Consider the following 14152-nt stretch of genomic DNA (forward strand, 5'->3'; position numbering starts at 1 on the left):
TATGATTTTGCTCTGCCTAATGAATACACACAGAGAGAGAGAAAGATGGAGAAAGAGGGGGTCAAAATGAGACTGAGGAAGGGAGTCACACATCTGCATCTAAAACCAACGAAACACCATTTAGTTCTTGCTCCTTTTGTCTTGGAACTTCCTTTCATTTTGACTGAAGCTCCTCTAAATCAGGACCGCTGAGTGGGATCATTCTTCCAATGTATCACTGTGCCTGGTCTTTCCAGTCCTGTCTGTCTGTGTGCTGAGGTCTGGGATTCTACTGTTCAAGCCAGTGTGTCTGCAGTAGGGAAATGTGTCAGAGGACGGGAGTTACCTACAGCCACAGGCAGCCTAGAGAGTAGTCTGATCAGAAAGCTGGGTGTCTCTCACATGCTAAGGAGACATGGCGGGGAATATTGTGGTGGGGATACTCTATAATTTAGTGCTACCTCTTCTTCTGCTTGCAGGTAAGTTGGGTTTGGAAGAATGTAAGTTAAGAATTTAAGTGTTAGGTAATAATACAGCAGGATGGTGGACTTGTTAGTTATTTATGTCATAGCAGTGGTTTTTCCAGTTCAATTGAGAGATTTTGCTTTTATAAAGTGCTTAAAGAATACTGTTAGAAACACCGTTTTGGATACTTTACAAAAAGCACAGACAATGTATGTGAGACATGTTGTCTGGGGGAATGTGCAGATTAAGCCATTATTTCTTGTTTCCCCTGATGGTAATTATTTGAGTGGACACAGAAACGTTGTAATAATGTGAGCATGTAGTCATTGAGTAAATTGTGCCATAAAACTGTAATGGGAAATAAAATGTTTGAGTTGTTGAATAGTATGTTTATTGTATTGTTTTGTTCTCAACAGTACAATATTGAGCATGTGAGTTCAGAGATGTGTGCACTAAAATCAGATAACTTTGAACTTTTCAGATTGTGGAATTTTCACTTTGCCCTTAAATGACATACTTTCTGAGTATTCCAAAGGAGCATGTTGACAACTGGCCATGCCTCTCATAATGTTAAATCAAGGATACAAAATCAACTCTGACAAAAATATTATTGCAGATCATTTTATGATGTATTTAGCTGTTGTATAAGAAAGGAAAAATAAACAAACAGGGAAACTTTTGCCTTTCTCTTTTAAGACACATTTTCCATGTTAATTGTATTTTTTTTAAGTGTATTTTCTACCTCACCATCAAGTAAAGCAAATCAAGATTCCAAGTAATTTCAATAAGAAAGAAATATAATACTAATTCAATTATACTTTGTGTTTTGTATTATTAAAAGTTTTAAGTTCAAACTAGGATCCATGATTTTGTTGTCAGTTTCATTGGCATTGTTGGTCGAAGAAGACCAACAATAAAATAAAATGTGGTGTGACCAGTAAGCAGCATTATTTTTTAGCTAGCTACTTGTTAACTGTGTGATGGGGCTTTGTTCAGTCGAACACGTATGCATTTTGTACTAGTAGGTGCAATGGATCAGAGCATTCTATTACCAATGCCTTTTCTCTTTGATGAATGAAACAGTAGGCTAATTATTTCTAGCAGCTGTTGATTAATTATGGGTTTCTGTTTCAACTGTGCTCATTTGGATTTTCCGTAAGATGGACTCAACATAATGAACAATCACATAAAATACAGCACCCAAGACAAAAATTACAGTATATACCTAGATATTATATTGTACATACAAATAAACATCCATGTAAAATCTTTGTTATCTCTCCATAGCGTCATCCTTCCGGTACAATGGTCTGTCTGTGGTGTATTTCCTTTTCCTGCTCACCCTTCCCCTGCTGCCAAACCCCTCTCTCACCTCCATGCAAGGTAAGACCTCAGAGGAACACCACTGGGTCTGAAATGGCACCTCAAGTTCTAGACTATAAACAATAAGGCACATTTTATTCCAAGTTACACTGTCTTTTGTTCTATGCTACAGGGTCCTCTATATGTTTTAATGTTTGCTAATAAACACCATGTTTGATCAATGTGGCCCTTGGGAGACAAATCATTTTAATGTTCATGTTTATTGGGCTGCCTGTCTATTATTTCCAGAATATTGTTAAATTACACTCATAGGGTTCTTCGGTTTGTCCACATTGGGGAACCCTTTTTGGTGCTAGGTAGGACCTTTTGCAAAGGTTCCTACCTAGAACCCTCTATGTAGGGTTCTCATAGAACCCTCTGTATAAGGTTCTGCCTGGATCCCTCTATGAAAGGTTCTACCAATAACCATTTTATAATCTAAAGATTCTTACTAGAACCATCTATGAAGGGTTCTACCGATAACCGTTTTTATCTTTGGAGGGTTCTTCCTAGAACCGTCTATGAATGGTTCCACAAGCCTCATTAGCCTTTAAAATAACATTTTTTAGAACAATAATTAGATATATCAAAATGCCTTTATTTGAGGACCTGCTTATACCCTAACACATTAGGCTTGGAAGTCACATTATGCTGGCTTGCAAATAGATGTGTAATTCCTACTGGATTCTAGCCAGAGTTAGGATATCCAACAAATTGACATTTTTATCATCCGCAACCTGCATTCAGAATGACTGCTAGGGTAGGGAAGATTGAATATAGAGACTACCTCAATCCTCTAAACTAGAACTACAATCCCAGTAACGGGCATAATAAGTTGTGTGTAATAAGTACTAACAGATTGGATTAGTTTAAAAAAAGGTTATTTATCTTTGTGTATCATAAAACGTATCAACCAATCAATGTACATGCAAAAACACAGATATTAAAACGAACAATTCTGAAAATAACCCACAATAGAGCATGCTGGGAAATATGGCTCCATGTAGAACATTTCTTGCCTTCCAAAGAACCCTTCTTGCCTTCCAAAGAACCCTTCTTGCCTTTCAAAAAATCATTCTTGCCAATCATCGTAGGATGTTAAAGGTTCTAGGTAGGACCCTTTGCCTTTGAAAGAACCCTTGTCTTCCAAAAAGGGTTCTTCAGATAAAAACAGTTCTAGGTAGAACCCTATCCCTCCCCAAAGAACCCTTTTGGAACCCTTTTTTTCTAAGAGTGTTGCAGTGTGTGCGTGTGTGTGTGTGTTGTGTGTGCAAGTTTGTGTGATTCCTCAACTCATATTGACCAACATACAAACGTGTGTGCATTCTATTGTATGTTTATCAATAAAGTTGATGAATTAAAATATTGTCCGTGTACTTTGTAAAGGGATGTAGCCAGTATGGCCTGATCTATAATGTATAACCTACTAATTACATACTGTAGTGGGATGAAATGTTGTGGTGTCAGCGTTTGCGAGATGGTTGCATGCGGGACTGTTAGCCTTTTTCTCTTTAAAAGCTTTGTTGATCATTTTTCAATCTCTGTCTTGCTAATATGACACCACCCCTGGGTTGAGTGGTCAGGGGTGGGGTGCAGAGATTAAACACATCATACTGAAGCAGAATTGACCGGCCTTCACTTAGTAGAGCAGAAATGAAACAAAGCTTTTAGTAAAAACCCGGGCATCGGAAGCCCATTTGCTGGCTCAGCTAATGCTGCACCATTCCACCAGGCCTCGTTTTCACTCTTCTCTCTTAATTATAGGGGTCAGCCTCTGTAAATATGCCACTGATGTCTTACGGCTCTGTTCTGTTCGGTTGTTGCCTACAAAGGAAATAGTTTGCTTTTGTTGGTGTTGAATATTTGAACATTTCATGAACAACCCCTTAATATAAAGAAAAGACAAATTTCAAAGAGCATTATAAATCTTTGTCTTCATAGATTCTGTATCTATTCGATGTACACACACAATTAAACTGAAACCAAATGTCTTTGTTAAGTACAACTGTTATCTTTTTTTGATTGGATTTGTTCTGCTGTTCAGGGGAATCCAGAACCATGAAGCCTACTTTATTAAACTATCAATCACAGAAACTGCTCTTAAGACACAGAATGACTCTGTGGTTTAAATACTGCTGTTAGGCATCCTTTGGGAAGGCAGAATGTGACCGTCCTCGTTTAGTAAGCACAGCTCACTATGTATCTGCAAGTACAGAGACCTATAGTATCTGTAAGTACAGAGACCTATAGTATCTGTAAGTACAGAGACCTATAGTATCTGTAAGTACAGAGACCTATAGTGTCTGCATTCCCACAGTAGACTCTACCACTAGCCTCAGCCATTAAGATGGGGAAAATTGAGTAAAAAAGTCCATTAAAAGAAACAGCCTAATTACATGCAGTTTAATTTTGTCATTCATTTTTTTTTAACCAGGCAAGTTAGTTAAGAACAAATTCTTACTTTCAATGACAGTCTAGGAACAGTGGGTTAACTGCCTTGTTCAGGGGCAGAATGACAGATTTGAACCTTGTCAGCTCGGGGATTTGATCTTGCAACCTTTTGGTTGAGTCCAATGCTCTGATAACAGAATACCGACTGGCTGATCTGAATACCTTGTATGTGTCTTGGAGGGGTAGGGAATAGGAAGAAAGACATATTATTTCTCACAAAAATTGAAAGTAAAGTTTCCATTCTCTTCTATTCTCCCCCCAGTAATCTGTGTCTCTGGTCTTCTATTTCTGAAGGAAAAACAGGGACATTCCTGCTGCTCATTTGTTCTACCAGCGTGACGTTTCTGTCTCTCCAGTGTTTCATGCAGATCACTTTTGCCTACGTGCCTCAGTATGGTAAGATAACACCAGCCTCTATCGGCTCACTGAGTTACTAAACAACAAATACTCTGAGATGCTGCTGGACAGCAACCAAAAGAGAGACAGATGTTTGTTTTAGCGTTTTCATACACGGAGAGTATAATGAACTTACTCATTCAAGAAAACATTTATGAGGGTGGATGTTGCTTTGGAATTTTGCTGATAAGACGAGACTTGATTTCTATTTGTTGTTCAACAGAGAACGAATATTGGGAGAATATTCTCTACCATCTGGGCATTGTACGGTAGGGCAACATTTTCTTTACTTTTCAAAAACGGACTTTGGTGTTTTTTCTAATGTGGGTGTTGTTAATCACTTGTTGTGTGTTGTGTCCCCAGGTTCAGTTTGGTGGATGCAGGGAACATTGTGCGTCTCTTAGCCCCTGATCTGGGGCTCTTCCTGTCTGCGCTCTTCATTCTGCGCCTGATCAGGAAGCTGCTGCGCCCCACGCCCCAACTTAACCAGAACTGTATCGCACCCTCTGACCCTGAGGTATGCACATGGCCAATTTCACCTGACTCTTTTGTTCAATTCACAGTACACAGAAGTTGAACCATTATTGTTTTAAATTAGAGTGTTAGAAATGTACATCATACATTCCAATATGTTGTAAAGAATTTGAAGGTGAGGCGCATCACTTTCTAATGCAGTATTTCAGCACTTCTTCTCTAGTGGTTTGAACATGGAACTCCTTTAGAATGAATCTGTTACAAAGTAAAAATGTTGTTATGTCTGTCAAACTAGTGCTCTTTTGACAAGCAGGATGTGGAGATGTCCGACTCAGAGTCTGAGGTTGGCAGTGAAGTCACAGACGGCTCGTCTTATGACAGCTCAGATGAAAGCATAGCGGTGCCGGCAGCCCTTCCTCAGTTTGTCCAGAAGTTCATGGCATTTTCCCTTGGACTGCGCCTCTTGCTGTCCGCCATCATGAACACAGCAGGGAAAGTAGTGGTCACCATACTACTAGGGCTGGCAGGTACATCTCAAAAGCCTTTCCTTTCCTTGCTGTGGATTGTAATCTAATTCATTGCATTCAAAGAAGTCACTTTGGACTCTTATGTACTATTCTTGCGAGCCAACCTCAAAGTCTTGCATTGGCTCAGCCTTCTCCGCTGTATAGTCCAGCCAAATTAAGGAAACTCATTTACTATCTGCTCCCCTACACTACCATAATCTTCTCCTTTCTCCCCTTGACTGGTACTTATCCCCATGTACCAGGCATCGCTCTGCCCTCCCTGACCTCAGTGGTGTATTTCGGGACGTTCCTGGGCCTGGTGTGGTGGTGGGTTTTTCTCCACTCCCTCAGCTTGCTGCTCTTCGGTACCCTCTGTGTGATGATGGCTATATTCAGCGCCGGTCACCTGTTGAGCCTCTACCTGTACCAGCTGCCCCTGGCCCAACAGATCGTACCCCCACAGGACATCTACGCCAGGTAGGGCCACGGGACCAGGATGTAGCATCACAGGATACTGGCTGGACACTGACTATACAGATACACACAGTCTTTTTTACCGTATTGGTTTGCGGGCTGAAACCCAGCCACTGAAAAACGTATTGTATTTATTCATATTGTTGAAATAGAAAATAATGACACACTCTACTACACTGGACACAGACATACACAAATCCCTGTTCAATTTCATGAACTGATACATGCCATCTATCCACTGTGAATATTGTTTGTTAACCGATCTGGTGCATCTCTCTCTGATTTTGTTCAGGCTGTTTGGTATAACAGCGGTCATCCAAACCAATGAGACTGAGCCATACAGTCTGGGTCTGCAGCCAGACATCAGCTGGCCTGTCTTCACCAACCCCATGGTGCTGCTGCTCCTTTATTACACACTAGTGGCTCTGCTGCACAAGTGGGTCAACATCACTGAGGAGGAGGAGGTACTTCAACTAAGACTGAGGCACCAATGCAACTAAGAGGCCTAAGTTATTAATTGTGTCCGAAATGGCACCCTATTCCCTATGTAGAATATGTGGACAACTACAAATACCTAGGTTTCTGGTTAGACTGTAAACTCTCCTTCCAGACTCACATCAAACATCTCCAATCCAAAGTTAAATCCAGAATTGGCTTCCTATTTCGCAACAAAGCATCCTTCACTCATGCTGCCAAACATACCCTTGTAACACTGACCATCCTACCGATCCTCGACTTCAGCGATGTCATTTACAAAATAGCCTCCAATACCCTACTCAATAAATTAGATGCAGTCTATCACAGTGCCATCTGTTTTCTCACCAAAGCCCCATATACTACCCACCACTGCGACCTGTACGCTCTCGTTGGCTGGTCCTCGCTTCATACTCATCGCCAAACCCACTGGCTCCAGGTCATCTACAAGACCCTGCTAGGTAGAGTCCCCCTTATCTCAGCTCGCTGGTCACCATAGCAGCACCCACCTGTAGCACGCGCTCCAGCAGGTATATCTCTCTGGTCACCCCCAAAACCAATTCTTCCTTTGGCCGCCTCTCCTTCCAGTTCTCTGCTGCCAATGACTGGAACAAACTACAAAAATCTCTGAAACTGGAAACATTTATCCCCTCACTAGCTTTAAGCACCAACTGTCAGAGCAGCTCACAGATTACTGCACCCGTACATAGCCCATCTATACTTTAGCCCAAACAACTACCTCTCCCCCTACTGTATTTATTTATTTATTTTGCTCCTTTGCACCCCATTATTTCTATCTCTACTTTGCACATTCTTCCACTGCAAATCTACCATTCCAGTGTTTTCTTGCTATATTGTATTTACTTCGCCACCATGGCCTTTTTTTGCCTTTACCCCCCTTATCTCACCTCATTTGCTCACATTGTATATATACTTATTTTTCTACTGTATTACTGACTGAATGTTTGTTTTACTCCATGTGTAACTCTGTGTTGTATGTGTCAAACTGCTTTACTTTATCTTGGTCAGGTCGCAATTGTAAATGAGAACTTGTTCTCAACTTGCCTACCTGGTTAAATAAAGGTGAAATATATATATTTTTTTAAATAGTTCACCACTATATGGCTAGGGCTCTATATAGTGTATAGGGTGCCATTTCGTATGCAGCCAATGAGTTGTTAAATGAAAGAAAAATGGGGTTTAAGTTGCTGGTTTATGCTTTACTGGACGTGTTCATTGTGTGTCTGTCATTTCATGGTGCTGTCTGTGTATTTCTGCCAGGATACTCTGGAGAAGTCTGAGAGTCCAGTAGAATCCCTTGAGGATCCCCCCAGCTTCTCCAAGGTCTTATTCATCTCAGGAGACAGATTGGAGGTGTTAAAATCTTCTACATTTCCCAATCTATCCTCTTGTAGTGTTACCAACATGATTCTACAGATTTCTTGAACAGTTGTCTTTCTTTGTCTATCACAGCTACTGACCAGTACGGATGATGAAGCGTACATGCCAGACGAGGAGGTACATGAACTACTTTCTGCTCTCCCAATGTACTCCAAATTGTTGTTGTTATAACTACTTTAAAGAGACTTTAAATGTCTGGTTAGACACTGTAAATTTGATGTGCATCACTTATCTTCAAAGACAAAATTCATAGTAAACTGTTTTTCCTCTGCAGCCAATGGTTTTACTGATGAGCAGATCATGGCATGACCTGAGAGGACAGGAGATGGGGTCACTGATGGGAGCGCCAGCGGCAGGATATACAAACTGCTACCCTCCACCACTATATGAAGGAATAGACTTGGCACCCTCACAAGGTAGATGGTCACATTGTTTTGGTAACATTTAATTTGGATAGTCCGGAATGCTTATCTGTTGATAAGCACCTGTTTGCTAATGTTACGGTTAGGGTTACGGTTAGGTTTAGAATAAGGGTAAGGGTTAAGTTTAGGGTTAGATTAAAGGTTAAGGTTAGGGTTTGAGCTAGGGTTAGGATTAGTAAATAGTTGAAATGTTACTGATAGTCTGTAGAGAATCTACAGATGGACTATCCAAATAAAGTGTTAGCGTATTATTTATATCTATCTGAATATTTTGATCTTACCCAGTCATGAATAAATGGTAGTAAACTGATATTGAATAAATATCCCTCACTAGTGTAGAAACTGACACGGTACAGTTTTAAAATATGCCAATTATATGCAATAGAAACTCTTCTAAACTCCTTCCTCCAGCTGTTTCTCCTCTCTCAGAGTCAGAGGAGTTGAAAGAGATGAGTGAGGAAGAGAAGGAGAGGAGTGAGGTGTCTATGAGTGATACAGAGACTGGTCCCACCCCTCCTGGCCCCAGTGGACTGGTTGTGTTCGGCTTGTTCATCATGAAGCACAGCTACGTCAGCGCACTCATCATCATGATGGTAAACCACTTTAGTTACTGAACAATTAACTTTCCGAAAACAATTCCTTTAAAAGTCTAACTGAATAGAGATCAATTACCTTCACATCTCTGTAACATAAACATGGTTATTATATAACTACACTAGCAGAAAAAAAGTGCTATCTACAACCTAAAAGGGTTCTTCAGATGCCCCCATAGCAAAATCCTATGAAGAACCCTTTTTGGTTCCAGGTAGAACTGTTTCGGGTTCCATGTAGAACCCGTTCCTCAAAGGGTTCTCACATGGCACCCAAAAGGGTTCTCCTATGGGGACAGCTGAAGAACCCTTTTGGAACCCATTTTTCTAAGAATGTATTTAAGATGTGTAGAGTGTCAGCGGCAGGTAGCCGAGTGGTTAGAGCATTGGGACAGTAACCGAAAGGTTGCTGGATGGAAACCTCGAGCTGACAAGGTAAAAAATCTGTCGTTCTGCCCCTGAGCAAGGCGTGTTAAACTGTTCCCCGGGTGCTGAAGATGTGGATGTCGATTAAGGCAGCCCCCCACACCTCTCTGATTCATTCTGTTGGATAACTGACTAGGTATCCCTGTGTCCTGTGTTCCTTCAACCCCTCAGGTGTGGAGCATCACCTATAACAGCTGGCTGACGTTTGCCCTGCTGGTGTGGTCGTGTCTGATCTGGATAATGCGTGACCGTCGGCGCTACGCCATGATGAGTGCTCCCTTCCTGGCAGTGTACGGCACCATGCTGCTACTGCTTGCCTTCCTGAGCAGTCTGAGGCTGCGGAGGGACGAGCTATACCCTGACCTAGCCCACGCTGTGCTGGTAGATTTTGACATGGCCAGTTACCCAGCACCCTGCGTCCACCTGGGAGCCAAGGTGTTCTACGCCTTTAGCTTCTTGCTTCTGTTCCGTCAACAACTGAAGGAGAAACAGGAAGAGCAGGATCTGAAGGAGTCAGAAGAGTCTCTGGATGAAGTCAAAGTGCTACCACGTCTGGACTCTTCTCCTTTTATGCATACTTTATGGATTCAAACTGATAAAGTCACATTCTCTAATACAGTAACAAATGCATTAGAAATGAAAATTATATTGTACCCAGGTGTCTGTAACATTCTTCACTTAACAGTGCTCTAACCCACAGAGGTGTTTGACCCTTTGAACCAGTTCTATGTTGTGTTCATCCTCTCCCTTAGCGGATGAAGGTGATACCTCCCTCATAATGGAGATGCTAGGTTCAGCGGTCAAGGGAACCCTGGTGAAGTACTGGATCCTGTTCTGCTGCTCCATGTTCTTTGTGGTCAGCTTCTCCGGGAAGGTGATGGTCTACAAGATCCTCTACATTGTGCTGTTCCTCTTCTGTGTCGTCCTCTATCAGGTGGGCCTCATACTTACTTCTAGATAATGTTAAACCAATGTTGTTGTGTACACTACACAGGAAATACCATATGGATTGTGCTATATAAATAAAGTGTATATTATATAAGATTCTATCTACAATGTTATTAAAAAGAGAAGGGTGAAACTGAGTGAAAGATTGTGTCAAATGAAAAGGAAAACGGCTGTGAAATTGTTTGATTTAAGAGCCGTAAAATCTAGTTGACCAAAAAGTTAATTTCAGACCCTCACTCTGTAAATACAGTACCTTATCACTGACCCCACTCACCCTTACACAGTATGATTGTCTCACACGCTAGTGATGCTACTGATATGGTAATTAACTAACTAACTAACTAATAGTCATCATTAGCTGTTTACGGCACTTAAGAAGCGAAGAGGGTCAACAAAATGTTATGACACATTTACTGCCCCTTCGCATCCAATACCTCAACGACAGCTCGAGACTCTCATCAATACAGATCCGGTTATGAATATTGATCCTACTTCGTAAACACAGACACAAAACATTTATGCTGCTGTTTTCCTGGTTTCCCTCCCCATCTTGTATTTCTGCTGACCTTTTAGCTCTGAGCACTTACAGAAGCTTAATGGCTTTAACTACGACCTCACACCACACATACTGTAAGGAAGCCAAGATGACCCTTTTGTTTATCATTGCCAGCAGCATAGTTGTTTCACATACAGTCTGACTGAGGGTAAATACACTCTTAAACAACACAATGTAACTCCAAGTCAATCACACTTCTGTGAAATCAAACTGTCCAATTAGGAAGCAACACTGATTGACAATAAATTTCACATGCTGTTGTGCAAATGGAATAGACAACAGGTGGAAATTATAGGCAATTAGCAAGACACCCCCAATAAAGGAGTGGTTCTGCAGGTGGGGACCACAGACCACTTCTCAGTTCCTATGCTTCCTGGCTGATGTTTTGGTCACTTTTGAATGCTGGCGGTGCTTTCACTCTAGTGGTAGCATGAGACGGAGTCTCCAACCCACACAAGTGGCTCAGGTAGTGCAGCTCATCCAGGATGGAACATCAATGTGAGCTGTGGCAAGAAGGTTTGCTGTGTCTGTCAGCGTAGTGTCCAGAGCATGGAGGCGCTACCAGGAGACAGGCCAGTACATCAGGAGACGTGGAGGAGGCCGTAGGAGGGCAACAACCCAGCAGCAGGACCGCTACCTCCGCCTTTGTGCAAGGAGGAGCAGGAGGAGCACTGCCAGAGCCCTGCAAAATGACCTCCAGCAGGCCACAAATGTGCATGTGTCTGCTCAAACGGTCAGAAACAGACTCCATGAGGGTGGTATGAGGGCCCGACGTCCACAGGTGGGGGTTGTGCTTACAGCCCAACACCGTGCAGGACGTTTTTCATTTGCCAGAGGACACCAAGAATGGCAAATTCGCCACTGGCGCCCTGTGCTCTTCACAGATGAAAGCAGGTTCACACTGAGCACATGTGACAGACGTGACAGTCTGGAGACGCCTTGGAGAACGTTCTGCTGCCTGCAACATCCTCCAGCATGACCGGTTTGGCGGTGGGTCAGTCATGGTGTGGGGTGGCATTTCTTTGGGGGGCCGCACAGCCCTCCATGTGCTCGCCAGAGGTAGCCTGACTGCCATTAGGTACCGAGATGAGATCGTCAGACCCCTTGTGAGACCATATGCTGGTGCGGTTGGCCCTGGGTTCCTCCTAATGCAAGACAATGCTAGACCTCATGTGGCTGGAGTGTGTCAGCAGTTCCTGCAAGAGGAAGGCATTGATGCTATGGACTGGCCCGCCCATTCCCCAGACCTGAATCCAATTGAGCACATCTGGGACATCATGTCTCGCTCCATCCACCAACATTGCACCACAGACTGTCCAGGAGTTGGCGGATGCTTTAGTCCAGGTCTGGGAGGAGATCCCTCAGGAGACCATCCGCCACCTCATTAGGAGCATGCCCAGGCGTTGTAGGGAGGTCATACAGGCACATGGAGGCCACACACACTACTGAGCCTCATTTTGACTTGTTTTAAGGACATTACATCAAAGTTGGATCAGCCTGTAGTGTGGTTTTCCACTTTAATTTTGAGTGTGACTCCAAATCCAGACCTCCATGGGTTGATAAATTTGATTTCCATTGATCATTTTTGTGTGATTTTGTTGTCAGCACATTCAACTATGTAAAGAAAAAAGTATTTAATAAGAATATTTCATTCATTCAGATCTAGGATGTGTTATTTTAGTGTTCCCTTTATTTTTTTGAGCAGTGTATATATTGTGCATATTGCTGCATTACATTTAATAATTTAGTTATTATTATGTAAATAAATTGTGAATGTGTAATTAACATATGAAGACAGGGGACACATTCTTTTCACACCACTTTGATACAGCTACGACTGGAAGTGATTTTCGTAGCAGGTTAGCAGAGCATTTTCGCTAACCCTAACCCCTAGCCTTAACCTAGTTCTCCTAACCTGCTAAGTTAATTCTCCCAACCTAATGCGTAAGTTTTCCTAACCTGCTAAAAAAGTAACTTCGTACACCGATCGTACACTCTTAGAAAAAAAGGGGCTAAGTAGAACCATAAGGGGCTCTTCGGTTTGTCCCCGTAGGGGAACCTTTTTTAATGCTGTGTAGAACCCTTTGCAGAGGGTTCTATCTAGAATCCTCTATATAGGGTTCTTCAAAGAACCCCCTGTGTATGGTTCTACCTAGAACCCATTATAAAGCGGTTATCATCGAAAGGTTCTTCCTAGAACTGTCTGTGAAGGGTTCTACCGAGAACCCTTTTATCTTTGGAGGGTTCTTCTTAGAACCCGCTATGAGCGGTTCCAACAGCCTTATTAGCCTTACAATTGCATTATTTATGATAATACATTACATACATCATAAGGCCTTTATTTGAGGGGCTAATAATACACTAACATAGTGATGTTGCCATATCAGGCCTGCAAGTCACATTATGCTGGCTTGCAAAGTGATGTGTAATTCCTATTGGAATCCAGAGTTAGGAATTGTTAACCTCTACAGGATCTTTGCCCCTGTGTTAACCTCTACAGGATCTTTGTATTATCTTTCACCAGATTTAGTGTGTTATATTCTCCTACATTAACTTCACATTTCCACAAACTTCAAAGTGTTTCCATTAAAATGGTATCAATAATATTCATATCCTTGCATCAGGTCCTGAGCTACAGGCAGTCAGATTTGGGTATGTCATTTTATGCGAAGATGGATAAAAAGGGTTGGATCCTTACCTGCAACCTGCATTCAGTTCCGTGTAACACGGAACCCAAACCAACTGCGCGCGTGCGCCATCGTGCATACATTTATTTTGTCCCCCCACACCAAACGCGATCACGACACACAGGTTAAAATATCAAAACAAACTCTGAACCAATTACATTAATTTGGGGACAGGTCGAAAAGCATTAAACATGTATGGCAATTTAGCTAGCTATCTTGCACTTGCTAGCTAATTTATCCTATTTAGCTAGCTTGCTGTTGCTAGATAATTTGTTCTGGGATATAAACATTGAGTTGTTATTTTACCTGAAATGCACAAGGTCCTCCACTCCGACAATTAATCCACACATAAAACGGTCAACCGAATCGTTTCTAGTCATCTCTCCTCCTTCCAGGCTTTTTCATCTTTGAACTTATATGGTGATTGGCATCTAAACTTTCATAGTATTACCACAATGACCGGCAACAAAGTTCGTCTTTCAATCACCCACGTGGGTATAACCAATGAGGAGATGGCACGTGGGTACCTGCTTCTATAAAC

The 14152-nt window shown here is 42.0% G+C and overlaps 1 protein-coding gene across 1 annotated transcript in view; it reads left to right on the top strand.

Moving 5' to 3' along the window:
- Positions 1–394: 394 nt before the first annotated feature.
- The window catches only part of LOC110491113 (piezo-type mechanosensitive ion channel component 2), a 36717-nt gene continuing 22959 nt past the window's right edge, over positions 395–14152 (top strand). The window contains exons 1-14 of the mRNA XM_090201617.1: positions 395–458; positions 1732–1827; positions 4552–4653; positions 4877–4922; positions 5017–5170; positions 5423–5654; positions 5897–6110; positions 6400–6571; positions 7863–7925; positions 8055–8099; positions 8257–8398; positions 8816–8997; positions 9592–9970; positions 10173–10354. Of these exons, the coding sequence (XP_090057743.1) occupies positions 395–458; positions 1732–1827; positions 4552–4653; positions 4877–4922; positions 5017–5170; positions 5423–5654; positions 5897–6110; positions 6400–6571; positions 7863–7925; positions 8055–8099; positions 8257–8398; positions 8816–8997; positions 9592–9970; positions 10173–10354 (2073 nt within the window). The remainder of the gene's footprint in view (positions 459–1731; positions 1828–4551; positions 4654–4876; positions 4923–5016; positions 5171–5422; positions 5655–5896; positions 6111–6399; positions 6572–7862; positions 7926–8054; positions 8100–8256; positions 8399–8815; positions 8998–9591; positions 9971–10172; positions 10355–14152) is intronic.

Source organism: Oncorhynchus mykiss, chromosome 16, assembly GCF_057628025.1.
Source record: "Oncorhynchus mykiss isolate SJ-2025 chromosome 16, ASM5762802v1, whole genome shotgun sequence".
NCBI lineage: Eukaryota > Metazoa > Chordata > Actinopteri > Salmoniformes > Salmonidae > Oncorhynchus > Oncorhynchus mykiss.